The sequence below is a fragment of the Hypomesus transpacificus genome, chromosome 9 (genome assembly GCF_021917145.1).
Source record: "Hypomesus transpacificus isolate Combined female chromosome 9, fHypTra1, whole genome shotgun sequence".
Lineage (NCBI taxonomy): Eukaryota > Metazoa > Chordata > Actinopteri > Osmeriformes > Osmeridae > Hypomesus > Hypomesus transpacificus.
The window spans coordinates 16,492,880-16,515,478 of record NC_061068.1 but is presented as its reverse complement, the minus strand read 5'-3'; the positions used below and the strand labels follow the sequence as shown (position 1 = coordinate 16,515,478).

The 22,599-nt window shown below is 44.1% G+C and overlaps 1 protein-coding gene across 5 annotated transcripts in view; it reads right to left on the bottom strand.

Annotated features, from left to right (window-relative positions):
* The window catches only part of plxnb1b (plexin b1b), a 74,192-nt gene that overhangs the window by 19,879 nt on the left and 31,714 nt on the right, over nucleotides 1-22,599 (bottom strand). For 4 of the 5 annotated variants that reach the window (XM_047024985.1, XM_047024987.1, XM_047024986.1 and 1 more), the window contains 7 exons: nucleotides 12,533-12,620; nucleotides 10,991-12,158; nucleotides 7,500-7,682; nucleotides 3,699-3,827; nucleotides 3,438-3,538; nucleotides 2,458-2,590; nucleotides 1,350-1,506 (listed from right to left, as the gene is read on the bottom strand). In XM_047024985.1, the coding sequence (XP_046880941.1) occupies nucleotides 1,350-1,506; nucleotides 2,458-2,590; nucleotides 3,438-3,538; nucleotides 3,699-3,827; nucleotides 7,500-7,682; nucleotides 10,991-12,148 (1,861 nt within the window). In that variant the 5' untranslated portion in view covers nucleotides 12,149-12,158; nucleotides 12,533-12,620. Of the gene's footprint in view, nucleotides 1-1,349; nucleotides 1,507-2,457; nucleotides 2,591-3,437; nucleotides 3,539-3,698; nucleotides 3,828-7,499; nucleotides 7,683-10,990; nucleotides 12,159-12,532; nucleotides 12,621-13,672; nucleotides 14,094-22,599 lie in introns of those variants that run through there. The other variant, XM_047024988.1, reaches the window with a different exon arrangement.

Below are 22,599 nucleotides of genomic sequence, written 5' to 3'. Positions count from 1 at the left end.
GCCGGGCCAAATATCTTAGAGCCGGGGCTAAATCCTGGGAATGAAAACCGTAATTCACTCTAAGTTCTAAACAGCGGTTCCAGAAGTTATACAACACACACTTCAACTCCCCACTCAGCACCATATACGGTCTGAGCAGTCCTGTTTTGTTCAAGGTAAGCCTGGAGGGGCTCTCTCTCTAATGCCTATGGGATCTCCTGCTAGACTCTGTGTGTGTCTATTCTTCTTTAAAGCCTTTCCCTGAGGGGGGGGGGGGGGGGCTTACCCTGCGCCTGAGAACCAAAACCTTCCTCTCTCTTTTACCCTCTACCTCGCTCTCTCCAGGAATGCTTTCATGGGAAACAAGGGGATGGGGGTGCTTAAGGAGGAAGGAGGATAGGTCTGTGAGAAGGAAGGAGAAAAAGGTGTGTGTGCATACAAGAGTGTGTGATTCGAGAGACCGCAGATAGAGTGCGGCTGGTCTGGTTTGTTATATGTTTGAGATCTATTATTTTTATCACTTGTATTATTGTTTTTGTTGATTTTATGTAAAGCACCTTGAGCTGCAATTCCTGTATGAAACGTGCTATATAAATAAAGTCTTACTTACTTACTTGCTTGTGTGTGTGTTGGGGAGGGGGGGGTAGAAACAAACCTAAGTGTATAATGCTTGTGTCTTCAGATGTGCCCCTTTAGAAATCACAAGAGACCCCCCCCAAAAAATAAAAAAATAAACTAACAAAACCTTACGATCCGTGCACGCAATGCAATCATCGGACATAATCAGAGGAAAAAAGAAATTACACAAAAAAAAACACAAAACATGATAAATGAATTGTGTAAATGGAATGACCAGTTGGCTGCCGCTCAATAGAGATTACTCCCAGCTGTGCAAAACGGTTTCAAAACTGGATAGAAAAGGATTGGTCTAGAACGCGCATCTGCTTGAGCAGAACGCACGCAAAACAAGTGTCAGACTGGCGTGTTAGTGGCCCACAAACACACATACACACTTAATTCTTCTTCAACCATACACACGCTTCACAAATGGTATCCACCATCTTTGAATTGTTCCCCCTTTCTTTTCTCTCTCTCTCCTACTCATTCTTCCCCTCCCCCACCAGTCTCTCTCACCCACTCATATATATATATATATACACACACTCATATATATATATATATACATACATACATACATACATACACTCATATATATATATATATATACATACATACATACACTCATATATATATATGTATACATACATACATACACTCATATTTATATATATATATATATATATATACACACACACACAATATATACACATACACAAAATAAAAAGAAGGCCCCGTCTCTTGGCTCTCACCTTGCCCCGGTGATACAGCTGGGGCCCTGTGGGGATCGGGGGAGAGGCAGACAACACCAGAGCCTGTGATGGTGGCGGGGCTGGAGCTGCTGTGGAAGTAGCAGGAGTAGGACTCGCCCTCCTCCAGCACGGGCAGCCCCGGGACAAACAGAGAGATCTGGGAGAGGAGGGGGAGAGAGTAGGAAGGGGAGAGAGGGAAAGACAGAGGTGGGGGGATTGGAAGGAGAGGGCCATGGGTCAAGAGTTGGAAAAAGGGATGAGAAACTAAGATAAAACGAAGGAGAACAGCGTAGAAAGCATGTTATAATAAACAAACGAAGGATGTTGTGCAACAACGGAATAGAGCTCCTCTAAGTCTTCTTCAATCTAGATCTAACTGGATTTTAAGAGGATAAGTGCACAGATTCAGAATCATCCGGATTCAAGCTGAGGGGTGCTCTCCAAGGTTATTATTGTAAACTGAAACAAAACGTAAAAATAGTATTTTAGGTAAAAAAACAAACAATAAATTACAGAAATTAAGATAAATCTATTTTGCACTCTTTCCAGATAAAATACACAGTAATGGAATGTTTTTCAGTTCAGTTTTTTGAGCGGACAAATGTCAATATTACAGATAGTCAAACTAAAACAGTTTTAATATCAAAATTAAAGAGGCAAAGCTATAATACACTGGGGATTTTCTGTGTCAAATTCGGAGGACAACTCATGTGTATACTTCTAAGGATACTTTCTTTCAGTATTTCTATAGGCCCCAAAGGTAAATGGCTTGTATCCGTCATCTCTCTAAAACTAGTCCCTACTAAATAACTGATTGATATAGTTCGTTTTTCTACTCAAGTTCAGACAGGGGCACACATGACTCTGATAGCTATCAGAAAAGATCTCCTTGCCTTCCCCTTCCCACCGCTCCCTTGTAGAGGAATGCAGAGGTTGTATGGAGTCGTTGCATGTTCAAAACATGAGGGCCATTCCCACAAAACACTCAGGAAACATTCATGGAAATGTACATGCTGTGCCTCTGCAAATCTGAACACAAAAACACACACATACCAGCCCGAGGCACGCACACACACACGCACACGCACACACACACACTTGTACTTACGCTTCTCTTCTCCTCCCGGCTGATGTTGGCAGGGTTCAGAGACTGGATGATGAGGCATTGCTGCTCCATGTCGAAACTCCACAGCCACTGGCCAGCCTGGGCCCCACGTCCACACTCCCCCTGCTGGACACACCTGCCATAACAAGTAGAACACAGAGAGAGAGGGTCACACCTGCAGCACTAATACAATTATACTGGGTGTTTACGGATAGACAATTCTAAATATGTTACTTTATCAACGCCCCGTGGGTTATTTTATCACTGGTATCAATGTGGTGGTTGATGTGGGAATCGGGGAGGAGGGAGATTGGAGAAAGAGAAGAGTGGAAAGAGTTAAAGGACGGAAAAAGTGATTGGGACACGGCAGGAGAAGGGAGAAAAAATGAAACTGGAATGAGTGGAGAGAGGGGAAAGGAAGACTGGAATGAGGAGGTTTGAATGAAGGACAGTGAAGGAGAACAGGACTGCACGAATCAGGAACAGAAGGTAGATAAGAAAGTTGTGAAAAGAGGCGACATGAGAAGAAAACAGATGATAGGGAGAAGGGAAGATAGAGGGTGGAGAGGAAAACAGATGGTGTACTGTAGGAGCTGGGCTTTTCATAATTGCGCAAAAACAAACCCGAAAATGAAGCTTTAACAACGACTTGGCAAAAACACAAATCCAAATCATATTTACGTCAGCAACTTTCTCATCAATGCTGGTGCCATGCCAAGGAGAATTGAGAATTTGTATGCAGAAGCTATGCGGAATTTGAACTTCAAGGGACAGAAAACTACTGTAATTTTTAAGCTCAATAAAGTGCTGGATATAGTTAGCTACTAGGCAATACTAAAACAACAGACTTATAAGGCCACCACTTTAGAACATTTAGGGCTCCATGAGCATTGGACATGAGACATTTTTCAATTTCTTGGGTTCTGCTGGCAGGACAAAGCAAATTAGCATGTACATTTCTGAGCAGCTAGCCATGAGCTCACCTTCCCTCCAGGACACACCAGCCACAGTAGGGATCATGAGCAGAGAGACACGACTGGCAGTCTAGATGTTGCCGACACTCTGCCACGGGCCTCTTTTGCAACTGTGATAAGAAGAAGAAAAAAATATGACAATAGAAAAACAGATACAATTATGTTAATGAGAAAGCACATAAAACCTAGGAAAACAGGACTAGTTCATTGAAGTGGAACTACACTGCCCATGTGAAAAATACAGGGACTATGGTGTGAGCTGGTGTGTACCATGGTGGACGTCATGATGAAGAGGTTCTCCTCGGCCTGGTCCAGTAGCAAGTCCGAGCTGATGGGAGCGTTTGGCTGGATGGAAACGACGTCGTACACCTCCACCTCACCCTCGGGGCCCAGGAACACCTGAGGACACCGAATCCCACATGTAGCCAACAGAACACACATACACCACCATTCAAGGATTTGGAAGTAATCCCCAGTAAATCGTTAGTATTATGATAATGATGCATCTACACAACATGCATCAGTAACGCAAAGCTCAAAAAAGAGACACCGTCGGGTCATGATGACATGTAAGACACACTAACTAATCGGAGAGAAAAATGAGGTGTTTAAAATAGTGACATACACATCTTAGATATGTAATATAAATATGACATGTATCAAACAACAATGTCCTTTTTACTTTACTCCAAATGAGACAATTGCACAGCCGAAAACTGAGCGTGGCTCAGGTATGAGACCTCTCTGCTGTTCCAGCAGGGGCAGAGTCGCTGCAATGTGGTTCAGGGCTTGAACTAGCGGTCCGTTGACATCCCATTAACTCCAACTAATGCCATCACTGGACATCCCCCTCCCACCTACATGAACAGTTACGCACAGAGATATCATCCTTCTGGGAAAATCTATTACTGGCTGGCTAGGTATGTGTGTGTATATATGAGAGAGAGAGAGAGAGAGAGAGAGAGAGAGAGAGCGCGTTTGACGGTGACTGTGTCTGAGCACTTGTGCATGAATCTTCCATTTGAATTCACAAAAGTGTGTATCTATGTCAGTGTGGCAATGCCTGTGTTGTCTGTTTGCTACAGTATGTGTGATGTGTGTAGGCCCCAAAAAAAGGCCAAACCGATGAGACTAGCGCAAGTGCCAGATATGGGCCAAGAATTTAACATGATGAGATAATCCGATCCTATTGGAGGGAGGGAGGGGGGAGGGGGGGGGGGGGGGTCAGCTGTGCAGCGCCACTCTTTGATCCAAGGGCTCATCAAAGGCCCTGACTGTCCAGACGTCAATGACGGGCAATACTAGCCCACACTGCTGTTCCTTTACTTTGCCAAATCTGTCAACCCAACCAAACAAAAGATGAAACAAGCGTTTAATGAGATTCCCCCTCTCTTCAAAGGGGAGAATGCTCAGGCAGGGAAGACCTCAGGTCCCACTTTTTTTTTTCCAGGTCCCAAATACAAACACTGTCAGGCAACAGACTAATTGTTGGGGGTCCAGGCTGGGCAACAACACAAACAGTGCACATGCACACATGTATACACACACACAGGGAATTTGAAGAAGGGTTAGAAAGAGATAAAGACAGTAAAGAGGGAGATGTCTACTTCTGCCACACAGTAACCAACTCTTCTGACACGCACCCATCTGACGTCCTCAAGACAAACATTTAGACAGGACTCCAAACTGGGCAACAGTGCATTCTTAAACACTCATATAAATTGATGAGGGTAGCGCCAGAAATCACTTTGGCTGCAATGTCTTGAATACCAACAGAATCTAATTTAGCATGCTTGCTATTCCTAATGACTACATGTAGCAGATTATACTAGGTTGGATTTCTCCCTTGCTGTGGGTAATGGGAAATGAATTAGTCTATAGGGTGAGAATTGTAAAAACATACTTTGCTTGTAACCAAAGCCAAGTGCTGTTATGTTCCAATCAAAATATTTAACAGAATATTTACAAATATTATTTTGGATTATGCAGCTTTTCCCAGTAAGGTAACATGATGACTCCATGAAAATTGGTAGGTGACCCAAGCAGCAAGTTAACCTCCTCAAATTGTTACAGTAATACAACCACTAATTAAAACAAACTGTGGTTTTGTCCAACAACATGTCTTTTATTCCGATGTGGCTAGATAGCTGTCAATCAATCGCAAGCCGTGTTCACATTTAGCGCTGCAGCTAAAGCCAGCTCTACTCTTTGGGTGGGGGGCTGCAATTCAAGGAAAGTGACAATAGTGACAAAGGCCACTGTTCAAAAGCAGGGTTGTGACATTGACACAGTGGATGAGCTGCTAATTCTATGACTCATGGTTTGTTCTCATAGGCTTGAATGGAGCTTTCTGTTCTTAGCTCCATGCTGGCTGCCTGTATGATGGTGAAGCACAGCCAGTGGTTTAGTTCTGTTGGAAGTGGTCAGACAGTGAATAAAAATACCATTAATGGGTGTCGTTGTGCTGCGTCTGCTTTGGCTAGAGGCGCAAGAAGCCGTTGAGAAAAATGACACAAAGCGCTAACTGTTAATGCTTACCAGTACTGCCCAGTGTCATTTGTGAGAGTATTTGCTACTGGTGTGACTTACTACTGGGGGGTGGCCATGTTATATGTCTTTATGTTGCTATGCTTGATATTCTTTATTCCCAGTCATCAAATGTTTCTTGACCATCATATGTTAAATAAATGGTTGGTATAAATGTAATAAATGTGACATTCAGTTAACCCCATGGTGTGTTTGTATTTACGCATTCACCCCTCTCTCAACTCTTTCCATTCCCTCATCTATACCTCCCTACCGACCAACTTTATCTCACTCGTCATAAAATGTTCCCTCCCTCGCTGACTTTGGCGTTGGCCCTTGTGTGAACCCTGAGAGCAGCGGTTCCACGTGACCCCGCGATGACCTCTCCCCATGTTCACCGCACCTCAGAAATTACACTGACAGACGGCCCGTCTCTCTGCCAGTCTCATGTGGCTACGCGGGACACTTCCAACCTGGCAACCTAGTGTCGCTGTGGGGGCGGCCAATCAGCTGATGCACATCCACAGAAATCCAGTTGATGAGCGATGAACTTGCTTTACATTGTGAAAGACAATGTTCAGAACCCTGCATGGGTTTATAAACCCAACAATGGTGCCAGACCGTACCACTTCTTTGATAGCAGGGCCCTGGCTATGGGATATTCTTCCCCTCACTGTTCATTGTTTTTCCGACCCCCCCCCCCCCTCCCCCAACGTACACACACACACTTTTTAACCACTCTGCCGACTCATCACGATATAGGGGAAAATAAATAAATAAACTCAGGAAAAGAACACAAGGAAGAAAGAGAGAACCCTCATTTTGGGAGTGATAACATCAGTGTTTCCTCTAGGATTTTTTTTTGCAGTGGGGGCAGGTCTGTTCAATACCAGGCTTGAATGAACTGACAACATAAGTTATACGACTTACAGTTCTCAAGGACGCACACACGCAATCTCAACTGCGGTGTGAAGCGTGTGTCCGTGCTATTCTCCGACATGCACTCTAACAATCACGGCTGATAGACGGCTTAAACATTTGTACAGCCCTATTTCTGATACCGTGGCGGCAGAAATTCTGCGGGTGGCGGGCCGCCACGGCAAAATCAACATAAAGGAAACACTGCACATGCATAATGTCAGCAGTATTTTCTGGCCCAACTAGGGGAAAGAAAATACACTGAGAGTCACTGGAGACACATGGCCTAGCCTTGTTCTGGCTTGTATTTCTGGAGCGCTGAGTATGGCCAGTGTTGCCTTGCTAGGATGCTATTTCGGACATCCGCTTCTTGGCAAGGGAACTGAAAACTGACAGGGGGGTCTTAAGGTACGTTGAGAAAGAATGTCTGCTCCAGCTGTTTCCAACCCTCTTATTTTAGCCCAGTTACCCAAGATGTTGAACGCTTTTTTGTGCATTCAAAATGTAGAGAAAGAGAGACTTGTGCACTGGAATAACCTGGCAAAAGTCGCAAAGGATTGTCCATTTGAGATGCAGGTTGCATGTAAGAACCTGTCTGTGATTTCCTAGTGTTGAGATGGTTCTTACCTTGTGCAGGTTTCCCTTTGAGTCCCCCAGGAAGACAATGGTATGTCTTGCCCTCACGCTGACCTCGACGGCAGTGAGACGGGCAGATGGGCTGTCTAATATGGACTCTGCCTCCACAGGTATCCGGCTGGCCATTGGACTGGGAGTGTGGTCAGAACCACAGGGGTAGGCATCCAAAGTGTTCTATTTCACAGAAAGTATGAGAAATGTGTATCAATCAGTTACGCACACGTTCAACGATTTGTGAAATAATTCAGTCAAGTCATAAAGCATTTAAACACCTGTAACACAACATTTTCTGCAGCCAGATTGTACACATACCTGTGTATGGCTGGGTGTCACCCTGCCCCCACCTCTCATATGTTCAAATCTGGAGTTGCTAGACAGTCTCTACTTGGTCTTACACCTCATTGTGTAATTTGTTGTCACATTGCTAGTCATATGTTGATAAGTAAGGGTCAAGATGTGGTCTGATTGGTTATTCTACAGATAATAGTTGAGTATAAAGGGAATTGTCTATATTCTTGATCTCCTGAGGGCTTCTCCTACTCCTTCTCTTTCCTCACCTCTAACTCTTTCTCTCTCCGATTTACAATAATCATGGTAGAGTCGGTAAGATTTAAAACCTTAATTTTGTAACGAGTTTGCCTTGTAATTCATTTAATGCATTTGCAATGTTAATAAATATATATGTCAGTTAACATACTTTGACTCTTGCTGTGATTTAACCCATAGATTCAAATAACTAATTCCAGCATATATGGTTATATATGTATAACCAGCATGTATGTTAATACACTGTTCAGTTAACCCCTCTTCCTTTCAACGAAGAGAAATGGTTTAGGTTGTTTGGACAATATTAAACCCCCTACACCTGTTTTGCTCCTCTGTATTGCTACACCTGTATTGCTAGATGAATATAAGCTTTATAGAACATGAAGCTTATACGCTAGTTTACCCCATAATACTTCTATGACAGCCCTTAAGACAGTTGTTGGTTTCAAACCCCATAAAGCAGCACACATAGGTGAAATAGTTTTTAAAAACTGCTGCCGGAAATCCCTATTATTGAGCCAGCATGACAAGACAGATGGAAAAACTTTGACACTGTGTTTTCTACAAGATCTTAACAAAGATTTATAGTTCAACAGCTGGAGGTGAGAGGGGAACTTTTGCAAGAATCTGGCAACCTGTTCCCCTGGTCCCTTTAAAGCTTACCGAGAACTTGCTTTCACAACCATACTTTAGCAAGTGCACTTGTGTTTTTTGTACCCCCACCTCCCAAGAACAGGTCATAATGACATGCCTAGGAGTAACATTAGCAAGAACAGGCAATAAACGGATTATCCAAAACTTCAGATAGCTACTTGTTTTGATTGCTGTTACTCTCATGGCCTGCTAACTTTTTCAATTTCAAGCAAGATTGTTAGACTTTTTCAAATATTATAAGTACTGCAGTGACCATTTAAAAACGACTAAGTACTAACCCATGAATAAGTATTGATGAGGTTTAATTCAAGGCAAACAACATTACAACCCATAGATTATTACAGTGAACTACGTGGAACGGACTCGATTCCAACTAATAACAGGTTCAGGCTGCATTTTGGTCTACACAAATGGCCCATACATGACGTCTAGTTTAGCAGTGTGACCTGCAAGGCTACAGGATCATGTATCTCTATTGACAGACCGGAATCAATAATTACACTACATATTTTCTTTGGCAAGCCACAAATGGCAATGAGCCGAGTATAATATAGCCTTTTCATAGAAAGATATGCTGTTGAAAGTGTTAAGGCAGGGCTGGACAGTTAATGAAACCATGTTGCTAAACTGGATGTCTTTCTAGTTAGATTTGTGTCTTGACGTTAACAAGAAAATCTTAAGGGCTGACTAGAGATCAGCAGAGGGCTAGTTTCCTCGTTAGATGCAGTTGTGTGAAAAACAGTGGTAATCTGGGCCAGATGGGATATGTAGACTAGAAGAAGACCTGAGAGACAAAAATACTCCACAGAGTTAGGTCCTCTCTTTATTTCCTAATAATACAATGTATTCATTTAATCAGATGCTTTTCTCCAAAGGAACTTACAGGGGGAATTTGAACATGCAACCTCTTGACCTGCAGTCAAATACTCCTTTGAGCTTTTTTCCCCTTAATGTACTCCCTTCTCTCGCTTTTATCTTCTGTCTGTCTTCACTGTTACCCATCTTTCTATCTTTTCTTCCCATCTCTTGCTGCTGTATAATCCAGTAGTCTTGCTCTTCAGCTCTCCCTCTCTACGTAACCTTACTGGTCCCGCTTCAACTTGTCCTCCCCATCCCATCTCTGTATCCCTCTGTAAAACCCCCCCGCCCACTCTTCCACCAGTCTGTCTGGATCTCCTCGTCTTCGTGGTGACTTCATCCGTCCTTGTCACTCCTTGTTATACATTGCCCTCTCGCTAAGTGGGGGCTAATGCTGCCCATCGATTGCCCCCCCCTCCACAATCCTATTAAATTACACCCCCCCCCCCCACCACCACCACCACCACCACCAGTCTGAGGGGAAAACAGCAGGCCAAGTTCAGGGGTCGTCGCTTGTTCAAAGTCCTCTACGATGCATCATTCAAATCCACTGTGAATCTTTGTGCCCACTGCCTAACCCAGCTGCCCACACCAAATTGGGATTTCCGAAGCTACAGTGGCATAACGGAACTCAATCCCCCTCACAAGAGGATTACATTTGTCTGTTCTAAAAGATTAAATAACATTTCATTTTCAGACAGAGGTCACTTTGCTGTGACTGGGCTGACCCTGAAAAGCTCGGACACATCCTTGACATGTACTTTGCAGACACAGCATTTTAGTGAAACACTAAGCATCAAACCAGCTAAAGACCTACTGACATAGTAAGAAAACAATGCCAACATGGTAAATACCATAAAAATCTTCTTATAGACAGCAATTATATGTATGTCCTTTAAAGAAATGTGATAAGAAAGATCAGCAAATGGACATTGCTTTGGAAGAGTCTGCTAAATGAAAACAATACAATGTACTAAAAGTACAATTTCATAATAGCCTGGCATCAGTAGAATAATTCATATTAGTCTGGAACCTCTCGGTTCATTTCCAAGGGGGATTATCAACAGGCGCAGAGCAAAATGCCTCTGGACACAATTGTGTTGAATTGCATAGATACAACCAGCAACCATACCATACAACCAGCCAACCAGAACAACAAAACAAAATCCTGTTTGCCAATGAAAATGCCTCAACTGTGCTCTTAGAGTCATCGTATCAAATCTGTTTGAATGGAAGGGAGGCAAAACCTGCCAGAGCAAATAAAGCATGAGCTTGCAGATTCAACTGGTTCCCAGATGTTGTTACTAACAATTACAAAAGTTAGCTTCAGGGTAAGTCAGTAATTTTAAGTAATGTTTAAAGAAAACACACTAATTATATACAATGCAATGCAAAAATAAGAGTCTCCCAGATGATCTACTCACCGAAGGCAGGTTGGCACAGTTGGACTTGACGTCGTACTCTATGTAGGCGGCCTCAGCCCCCACTTCCGTCCTGCCCACTTGGGTGTAGCAAAGGTCCCTGGTGGAGTTGATGCGCTGGTCCAAGTCGTCCAGGTAGAACATGCAAAGGGCAGAGTCCTCGCTGGGCCGTGTCGACGATGCCATGCGGGTGGAGAACACGCCCAGGAGGACCTCGGGACCTCTGGACACCACGTCGTTCTTGGGTAGACCGAGGCGCACAGCCTGGAGGAGGTTATAGCTTTTCCCGCCGGCCGAGCGGCACGCCAGGGGGACTTCGACGTAAGAGTAGTACGCCTGGTCGTCCAGACACACGCGGGACACGTAGGTGCGGTACTCCCGCGACTGCGACTTGAGGTCGCGGCGGTAGAAGAGGAAGTAAACATGCTGGCGGTGGGCGAAGGAGGCCACGAAGTGGTGGTCATACTCCGACAGGCGTCCCGCCACGGCCAGCTTGGCCGTCTCCTCGTAGGAGAACACGGGTTCCTGGGCGAGGTTCCGTGTGGAGATCGGAGGGTGGCTGGTGGTGTAGCCCCGCCCCACAAACAGGACAGGTTGGCGGTCGGGGCGTGGGCGGACTATGAGTCCCACAGTGCTCACATTGGGGTGGTTGGCCGCCACGTACTGGGTATCCACCGGCCTCTCAGCTGAAAAGAGCACCTCATCCACAGAGGCTAGACTACGCTTCTGGCAAATTCCTTGGTTGACGCTCCCACACGTGATCAACTCCATGGAGAAGGGGTCCACTAACAGGAGCTTGTTATGGTTGCTGGTGCGTCGTGCCTGGGGACAGTTGCCCACGGTGACGGGGGGCAGGCACTCTCGGCTGTCCGTTACGGGCCCCGTGTTGTCTTGTAGCTCAGGCGCCAGGAAGCGGTCCAGCTGGAAGAGGCGGTCCCTCGCCCCTACATAGACACGGCCCACGGAAGGGTCCGGGTGGAGCGCCAGGTGCTCAAACAGTGTGTCGTTGCGGGAGAAGGAGGGATAGGGGTCGAAGTGAGAGGGGTCAGAGGCCAAAGAGAGGCCACTGGGAAAGGGACAGCCCAGGACTAGCAGCAGCAGCGGAGGTAGCAGCAATCGGACTGCTGGGGCTGAAAGACGACATACCATCCCTGGAGGCATGGCAACCAATCTAGGAACCAGACAGGTGGCCACTTACCATTAATCTACAAACAGTTCCAAGTATGTACTTGATACCTGCATTGACATATGGCCATGGAGTCTCTGAAGAAAAATATTTTGCTTCACTTTGTCTCTATCTACAAACATTATACAGCCTAATAAGCTTCACAAGGAATCTGATATTGCATCTGCATTACAAATGCCATAGCCAATCATAGTGTCCCTGACTCTGGTCAGAAAGAGCAGTGCATTTGCATTGAAATCCCAATATGAATATTAATAATTGTTATAATTAATTATTTGATATTTTTTATGACAACTACAATAGTGTGAGGGGAACCACTTTAGCATGTGTTGGGGAACTGTACTAAATCATAAGCTCACCATTTGTTTCAGACGATGTGTTACAGAGGCATGTCACCTCTTCACCTCCTCGGTAGCTTGACTAAGAAGACATCTCTAGAGAGCAGACCTGAAAGACAGCAAGAAAACAGTAACAGTTATGAGTTTCTCTGTGAACAAAATGTGTGAGCGTATGATGTATGATATATTATATCATATATTTTTACATGCAACCAGATAAGATTAAAAAAAAATATATATATTATATCAGTCTATATATATATATATATATATATATGTATATGTATGGTGAGGCTGACTGATTCAAATTCATGTCAGACTGCTTTTCCGGGCAACGGCATTCGTTTCTCTGGACAGAGAAGCCCTTCTATAAAAGCCAGGTCAAGTATAGTTAGGGTCTTAAGTACCCCCCCCCCCCCCGCCCACACACACACACTGCTGAACAATCCCTCCCCATTGCTAAGCTACGAGGCTAGCGTAGATTCACACTGGAACAAAAGTAATCAGGAGTGATATAAAAAAAGTGAGAGAAAGACAGGCAGAGACGTCACATACATCTCATTCCGTTTTTCCACCTGTAACAAATTCTATCCCTCTCTCCGTCTTCACAGCTCAAACTCAAAGTGATTTATGAAGTGCACAGTGTAACAGAGTCATTCTGAGCAGTGAAATTCTTAGGGCATGGCAGTAAACAGCTACATAGTAGAGAAAAAAAGAGAAAAAAAAGAAAAAAATGCTGTCATACCAGTAAAAAAGAAATTGCTTAAAAAAATAGCAGTAAAAATACCGAAACTGTAGAGTGCCAATGGAGATGTACAAACAATGTTTGTGATGTACAGTGAATAGGAAATTAGTACAGCAAACATTGATGAGATCATGGGATCAATGGTCACTGGGATTAATGATGCTGATTGTGATGTGTGATGGCATGCAGGAAGAAACTGAAAGTCTGGTTGTAGGGGGGTCGGATGGCTGAGCGGTTAGGGAGTCGGGCTATTAATCAGATGGTTGCCGGTTCGAGCAAAATGACTTGTCCTTGGGCAAGGCACTCCACCCTACTTGCCTCGGGGAGAATGTCCCTGTACTTACTGTAAATCGCTCTGGATAAGAGCGCCTGCTAAATGACAAAATGTTAATGTAGTCCATGCCTGGAGGCTATACCTTCTCTACACTTCTGTTCCTGTTTTCTCTCTCTCTCGCTCCCTCCATTTCTACCATTCATGCCCCCTCCTTTTCTTCTCCCTCTCCAGTAACTGGCACGGAAGTAGGATTCTCTCCTGCCAGTACAGACGGGTCTTCGTGTGTCTGCGCTGAGAGAAAGGAAGGGAGAGCGCCAGAGGGGAAGAAAAGTCTGAGACACAGACTGAAAGAGACACCATTCACCAGGCTCCACATCCTTACCACAGGCACGAACACACACACCTTCCCTGGCACACTGGATCATTCACTCTTTTGTGCGAGAGGCTATGTCCCACCTGGGAAAGAGAGGTTGAGGTTGGCACATGGCCAGATCTGGAGTGAAATAAAACCCTATTTAATGCAGCACAATAATAGTTACCAGCATTATCTCTTTACACCCTTAATCTCACTTATTTTTAAATGCTTGTTTGATTGACAGTTTACTTGTGCATAGCTACATAACTATACGCTACTTCAGCTCTGTTTTTATTTTATTAACTGAACTAGAGGAAGTTGCTCTTTGATTGATGCTCGTGCCAGAGTTATCGGAACATCAAGTCAAAACATGTAGTAGAGACTCTGGACGATAAGGCCAGACAAACAAAAACAAAAACCGAATGACAGATTTGGGCATTTAACCCAAAGTAGAAAAAATATACACAGGCAAAATGCCCCAAAAGCTGAGGAGTTTCCAAATATGAGTTATGGAAGCCCATGTCAAGGTCTGAACTTGCCGCCCACTTGCAACGCGTGCAAAGGCTGTGAGTCATGAGAAAGCCAGGCCATGGGCGGAGCAGTGTTAGGAATGACATGTTCAACTCCTGAGAAGGGCTACTAAAAAAACCCTGCCTTCGCATCGTTTGCCAGAATTTCTGTGGGTATGTATAATACCGTTTCGGGTATTACTGACCAATTTGGCGTGGCGGTGCCCATTTATGCAGTCGTCACTTTAAATCATTGTTAAAAGCTCCCTGGTTTTCTGTCCAAAATCAACAGTCCATTGGTTTCCGGTACGGAGGCGCTGTATTTTTCTCTGTAACCTACCACTGGTATAGACCTGGCTGATCTGTTTGATTTGGAAACAAATTATTCTCTCAGGCAATAATCCAATAACGCTCAACTTCATTCAAAGTTTGGCAGACATTTGAGAAGAGACGAATGGACTTCTGATTCGATTCTCTAACTCAAATCGCATTTTCGCAGCAGGAGGAAGTTTCTTGTCGCTTTAGCGGTGCTAAGGTATCACTTTGAAAGGGAAGAAGGGAGAGGTGTGAGGAACTAATTGGATAACGTGCATGTAATGTGTTTTTCTCCTCTCCGAGTAATGGACTTTTCAGTTCTGCTCTAGCGCCAGAGATGGGTCCATGGATGCAGGAGTTCATGCACTGGATTCCTGTGGCCTGCTGTTCAGGCACAGGATGTTGATTCTGATGGGTCAGCTGAATGAGCAAGTTGACACGACCAAGCTACAGTTCAAGGCCAGCAGCCTAAATCAGTATAGCTCTAATTGTAAAAGCTGGGCTTCAACCTATACAAGCCTACACGTTAAATGACTTTACTATGTTGCTTTATTCCATACACGACAACAACAACAACACGCTCCTAATGGTGGACCCCTTCTTCATGTCTGCTGCAAAACATGGGGACCGTAGGGATTTAAAGAAGAAGATATACTGTACGACAGATTCAGACACGGGTCATCTGAGGTGTTCGAACCAGGCCAGAGACTGGGCAGACTGACTGCACAGACCACAATGGGACATTCCTGTGAGTCACATTTTATTTCAACATTGTCTGCTTCATTGAGTCTACATGTTGGCATTATCCAGACAGAGGGAGACAGAAAGAGGGGGAGAGAGTAGTGAGACAGAGGGAAAGACACGAAGAGAGAGAGTGAGAGTGTGGTGAATAGTGAGGAACAAGAATTTGTTTGAGGTAGAGAGAGGTAGAGAGAGAGTTAGAGAGGTAGAGAGAGAGTTAGAGAGGTAGAGAGAGAGGTAGAGAGAGAGAGAGGTAGAGAGAGAGAGAGAGAGGTAGAGAGAGAGAGAGAGAGAGAGAGAGAGATAGAGAGAGAGAGATAGAGAGGTAGAGAGGTAGAGAGAGAGAGAGAGAGAGAGAGAGAGAGAGAGAGAGAGAGAGAGAGAGAGAGAGAGAGAGAGAGAGAGAGAGAGAGAGAGAGAGAATAGAAATCACCACTAACAAGTGCTTGCAAGCATCAGTGCTTCCTGAGCACTGATGGAATGTGACTAGTGATAATAAGCTACAAACCGAGAGTGAGAGTGAGAGAGAGAGGAAGCGAGAGAGCATGATATAGAAGGGGGAAGAGAAAAAGAGGAGGTGGCCATTAATTACAATGCCTACCCACAAAGTCCTATTCAACGCCCACTCATTCACAGAATGTGGGAGACAGAACAATGGTGGTTTGTAATTAGTGACAAACAACTGGGTGCACAAAACACACAAACACACACACAGAGCAAGTCCCCCCCCAGCATCCCCTGAATAAGACATGCATCAAAAAAGGACTGAATGAAACGCAAACAGTTCGCATCGTAAGTCAAGTTTAGAAAGTGCTTAAACATGCAGACATCAGTGTGAGTGAGACCATGTGCTAAAGCGTTTGAGGGTGACATGAATGTGTTTTAAAGGGCATATTTCTGGGTGCTTCTTCTAAAATGGCAAATCTCAGCAGGCCTGTTGAAAGAGCCCAGCACGGTTTGGCAATTTAATCATTTACATTTAGTCATTTAGCAGACGCTCTTATCCAGAGCGACTTACAGTAAGTAAAGGGACATTCTCCCCGAGGCAAGTAGGGTGAAGTGCCTTGCCCAAGGACACAACGTCTTTTGGGACGGCTGGGAATCGAACCAACAACCTTCTGATTAATAGCCCCACTCCCTAACCGCTCAGCCATCTGACCCCTAATCACCTTATTGACATGCAGATTTTCAAGACATAGGTGAGGTTGTCTCTTGCTGTGGTCAAGAGGTCACGCAGCGGGCCTTTGACAATACATATATAGATCAGGGAATGTGCTCTGTTCAACCTTTGGGAAAGAGCAAGATGCAGAGAATAGTACAAACGATGAGTTATGACCACATCACCTGTGTGTTGTTTCTCCTGTGCCTTAAGTTGTGGAGTGTGTACTGTTTAAGGGCATGTTTTGGTGGTTACTATATCTGTACTGTCCAGCTCATGTATATAATGTCCTTCTGAGAGACATGTTTCTCACTCATGCTATCACTCTGTTGTGGATTGGTGGCATGATCCGACGTCGTTGCTAATAAAACCTAGTCAACCCTTTCTCTAATTGTCGTGCCTCCTTCCGGCTTGCCTGGAGACAGAGATCTCATCCTTACACTTACTTAATCTTATCATCATAGTATGCATTAGTATATCGTTTTATTTTATGTCTACATTTTCAATACTATTAAAACTGTCACCACACACAAAGCAAGTTTCCTACAATGTACACTGGAATCCTCTTCCAAAATGAAACCAAAATGACATACATAATTTCAGCACTGTATTTGCTGCAACCGACCAAGAGTGGTTTTGATTTGGATCAAACTTATTTATTTGGTTTTATTTTCAACATTGCCCTGCTCATAGCTGAATGCATTGCCTGCATGTCAGCTTGATTGCAAGTTAGCCAGCCTTGCTAGCTGACAAGAGGTTAGTTATAGATACCCCAAACAATGGTCGACTGACTACAGGACCACATTCCTCTTCGGCTGATGAAGTTGAGTGGGATGCAGAGCAGAGGGGTGCAATTATCTCCTGCCCTTTCCAGAAAGTTCTTCTCTGTCTTACAAAAAAGACAGCGGGGGAAAAATAAACACAACATTTACTCAGGGGTGAAGGAGATTGTTCGTAATTAGTTCCTTTTAGGGAGAAGTTCTTCTCGCAACTTTTCTGGACATGTTCCACTGGGTCTGGGGAAGACACACTGGCCACTGGGGAGGAAGTTCCCGAGGCAGTTAAACTTTATGGTCCTTAAGATGAGGCGGTCATTGCTAAGGGAGGCCAAGGGAGGGGAAGGATATCCGGGTGACTCCTCGGTTGGGTCAAGGGGGCACCCTGCTCATTCCAGGGGACAGTTGGAGGTGTGGAACTAATTGACTTGATATGACTGTCATATGATAAGGATGAAAACAAACTTTTAAATCACTCCAGTAAGAGAGACTTTTCCTCTGAGGGCAAACGGTCAGTCCGACAGGCTACCATATACTAATACGAACAGCTGCCAGGAAGCCATTAACTGGAACACAAGTGAGGTTGTCTATACTGTAATTCAAATGGAAACAGGTGTATTTTGCTACAACTCACATTATGAACAGTCTACTTTAACACATAGGAATAGGAAATACAACCTCTGAGAGGTGAGACAACCGCATTTTCACACAGATAAGACATGGAACATTGGTTTGCTCGCTAGGGTAACGCTTACCTTTTCTATGCAACATTCGTACATTTAGGGACTATGTGAAAACACATTCCTGGGCTAGACCAGCCAGCTGTCTCCATCCAAAACAACAAGGTTAGATGGTTTTACAATATGCCACTTCACCTTCAGCCCATAATACTCAGACCCTCTGTATTTATCTATGCAACCATATCATGTTTTTTCACGGTCCTGAGCTCTAATAGGGGGGCAATGTGGGTGAAGGCAGGGGAGGTTGTGTTGATGACAACGTAAGGAAGTAACCAAAAAGAATGTAAAAGCTGACAGTGCAGGTCAGGAGTGACTGTATGCTTGATAGGTAGCCCACGAGTGCTAGAAAGACAGACAGAGAGGCAGAGAGAGAGAGAGTGAGACTGAGAAAGTGCGACAGACGGGGAGTGAGTGACAAAGGAAGCCTGTTTTCACAGGTCACCATGATTTATTTCCTCGACCACATTTACGACTACATGAAGCTGCATACACTCATATTCCCACCGTCCGTTACCTAGTGGTCAACTCTTCCAGGATGCTGCACCCCCAGTAGGTGGCACTGTAGCGTGTCTGCCACACAGGTCCTCCACAGAGCTCCGGGGAGACTCGGAGGGTCTCGTCCAGTGAATGTCTCTGCTGTTCGCCTGCTTCCTTCCAGTGAAGCCAAATTACGCAAACACAACCTATGACATTGGTTTGCTTTGTCTTGCCAGCGTCAGGTCTGCTGCTCTGGTTATAGACATGGGGGAACCAACTGAGGTTGGTCTGTGTGGGTAGGTAGGTGGATACTGGCCACTTCCACAATAAACTGTGTGTCAAGCGGCCATCTTTTTGCCCCCGCCTACGTTCTGGATGGACACTCTGTTCCAGCGGAAGGCTTGGTGTGCCTACTCCCTTCAGTTAAATTAAGGGAGGATTGTTACCTATGAGTCAGCAACACACACACACACACACGGGTGTCTGGTGGGCCGCTTAGACCAAGGCACGGATTCAGGACAAATCACACCCACACAAACATGGTCAGGACATTCCAGGAGTTTACAGGAAACTAATTAGTCAGCCACAAACAAAAGAACCCAACCCCTTTCGATAATGTAGACACTGATACTTGCAGGTGTAGAAAAACATAATAAGACTGTCAAAAATGCCTGGACACAAGCAATGAGAAGGCAATGAGAAGGCCGTCGCAAGCCATCGACAGACAAACACTTCCACCTGATACCATGCTGACAAAGACTATGTTTACAATCTTGTCAATCAATCTTGTCTTCACATAGGGCATTTCATCTAGTATATGTGCTATCTTCATGCAGAGAATACACCTCTGTTCTCAACGTGCAAAGGTGTCATAATACAGACATCACTACTGGTTAGTACTCATGCATACTCAGTTCAAATTCTAGGTATTCACAAAAAGAGAGGGATCTATAAAAGAAAAGGTGGTCTGATGCTGTACATTCAGACGTGTGTGTCTGTGTGTTTTTGTGGAACTATGCGTTCAGAGGGAAATTACAGCCAGTGTTTTATTTTTTGGGGGAAAGAATAGATACTCTGCATATCAGAATGCAAAAGCTTTGCTGACATTGGCTGCAGGGTGGAAATAGAAAGCAGTGGCCATTTTTCTTTATGGTCAGTTTCATTATTCACCTCATGGCATAAAAGCAGAAATGAAACCGACTATGGCACTGAGCTGCTGAAAGCCCATCAGTATTTGGTGGAAGCTAACGGCTAGCAATAACATTAGCCTGGCCCTAAATACAACCATGCTAATAAAAACTGACCACCTCAGAATATAATGTTGCCTTACAAAAAGTTGCCTTGTTGCCTTATACTGGTCAAGCTTTCTGTAATGACAATTCCAGTGAAATATGATGGGTTTGTGGGGATGAAACCCTGCTATATGGTAATTCAGAATGTCAGTTACTATTCACACAGTGTACTGTAAATCACCCACAGCTTTATTTATGCTTATGTAGTCCGCAAGTCAAATAAATTCAACTCTTTTGTGATGTAATTATTTTTTCCTCAAGAGGAGTTGGTCTTTGATGTTGAAGGACTCAAATTATGTACTTTCAGGACACACACATAAGTGTCCACACACACAAACGTTTTTCTTCAAAGGCATCCTATATTCACACACGCACACTCTATATCCCTATATGTACAGCAAGTTATTCAGAGCCCAAAGGACAACCTGACTCAAAGAACATATCTACTATTAGAGGCTGCAACATATGCACCAGTCAAGGTTCAGACAACACCTTTCTAATATATTTTATATTGGAAATTCTTCGAAATTGCCACCCTTTTTGCATTGATGATAGCCTTGTACCAACTTTGTGTAATAAAAAAATGTTAATGAAAAACCTTGAACCTGTGTACAAACCTTTGGCTGGTACTGAATATGCAATAATCCCTTGGAGACTGAGTCCTACAGCTTGTTAACGGTTAACCTCTCAGTGTTGTCTAAATGTCCTCAAAAGGAACCAGCCAATGAGAGCCCCGGCTCCAGGGAGTGAAGGAGGCCGGCTACAAGGCTTCTAGAAACATCTACAGGGTTTTCTAAGATAAAGGTTTGTGTTGTTGGCATGTTGAATGTTGTGACATTTAAAATAATCGTCATCTCTACATGGTGGGATTTCTGTCTGTCCTAGAAAACAACAACTCAATGCAACAAAAAAGGAACAAATACTACAGAGAAAAGGGAGGGCAGGGTGGAAGGACAGATGCAATGTCTGTAATAGATAGATTATATAATATATATATATATATATAATAGATAGTGAAATTAAGCTGGCAAAGAGAAGAGTAGAATTTGCAGACAGAAAAGTGGGAATGAGAGAAAAACACAGGTGGCTACCGAGAGAGAGGTCGATTTTTAGAAACAGCGACAGTGTCAAATGACAGAGACAGAAAGATAGAGAGAAAAAGCCAGATAGGCCAAGGGAAAGACTGAAAAGACAGAGCGAGAACGACAGGGAGACAGACGGGGTAGCGTCAGCTGGGGAGAGTAGGAGAGGGGGCGGCTCTGGGAAGAAACACAAATATTTTCCCTCATCGGTATCAGGCCTGACACAGCAAGGAAAACAAGCGTCTATTTATAACTGCTGAGACAGGAGCAACACGTGGGAACGGCCAGACAGATGGACAGATGACTGAGCGAGGGATGGGGAGGAGCAGGGGAAATACTTCATAGAGAGAAAGATGGGGAGGGAGATTGGACAGACAAAACAGTAACAGTTAGCAAACACACACACGGAAACAGACAGTCAGTTTTATTTTTTTATGAAACAACTTTTTTAACCAGTCTTGAACAGCAGATTTAGGTATTAACAGACAGTTTTTTTTATCAAAGTCTAGTTCCAGCTTATGCCCATTTCCGACAGTACCGAAATGAATAAATGTAAATGAATAAATGTACCGTTCACCAGACTCCCTCAGGCAACACAACACAGCAAGGTTCATGCTCAAGGTGAACCGAGTCAGGCTTAAGGACACACACAAGTACACACACAGGCAAACCAAACAAGGACAGACAAATATGCGCCCACAAGCACAAGTTTTATTATAACCTTTATTTAACCAGGAGAGACCCATTGAGATTAAGAATCTCTTTTTCAAGGGAGACCTGGCCAAGATAGCTAGCATGCAGCATGCTACATACAAATATAGTTACAAAAATACAAAAGGAGACAAAATATAGGAGTTAGTGTCGTAGCCAGGTTTACACACACAGAAACACAAGCGCACATGCACAAACACACTTTAATAAAATCCAATCCATCTATCCTTGCATTCCAAACAATGAACCCAAACACGAAACCGCACTCTCAAACAAAAACACTCCATCGGCACACACTCAAGCACACTATGCCTTCAGTGACACGGCTTCCTGTCGCAGACGGTGCCTCATGGTTTGGAGAGGCAGGAAATGAAACCTGGAACTCTCATGGAACAACAAATCAAACATGATGGAGACGATGACATCGCAGGGCGGGACATTACAGCTGCAACCTTGAAAACACTCAGCTCACAAATCCGGCTTCATATTCACTCCCTGGTGCTTTCATGCCTCAAGTCTGTAGCATTGACATTTAACATAAAAAATTGGCCACTGGTAAACATTCCCATTTGCTCAGTTTACTAATTTGCAGTTTCCACTTGGCTTTGCAATGGTACGGGGCGTACGTGACCTCAAAAAGTATTGTCGTTAACAGAATATGCCTGCACCTTAAAACAGTGTGACTATGAATGGTTTTGGGTGAAACAAGGTTAGGGGGTGGGGGGGTTAGCAAAACACCAAAGCTAAATGATTACACAGCATCACCGTTTGGAAACATTGAACAACTGGTCCATAAATTAATTTCCAATTAACCACTCCCCCCACCCCTAAAAAGCCTTCAATAGTCTTTGCAGTGGTCTTTCACAGGAAGCAGAAAACCTTGACTGAAGGAATCAATGTCAGTCTAAGCAG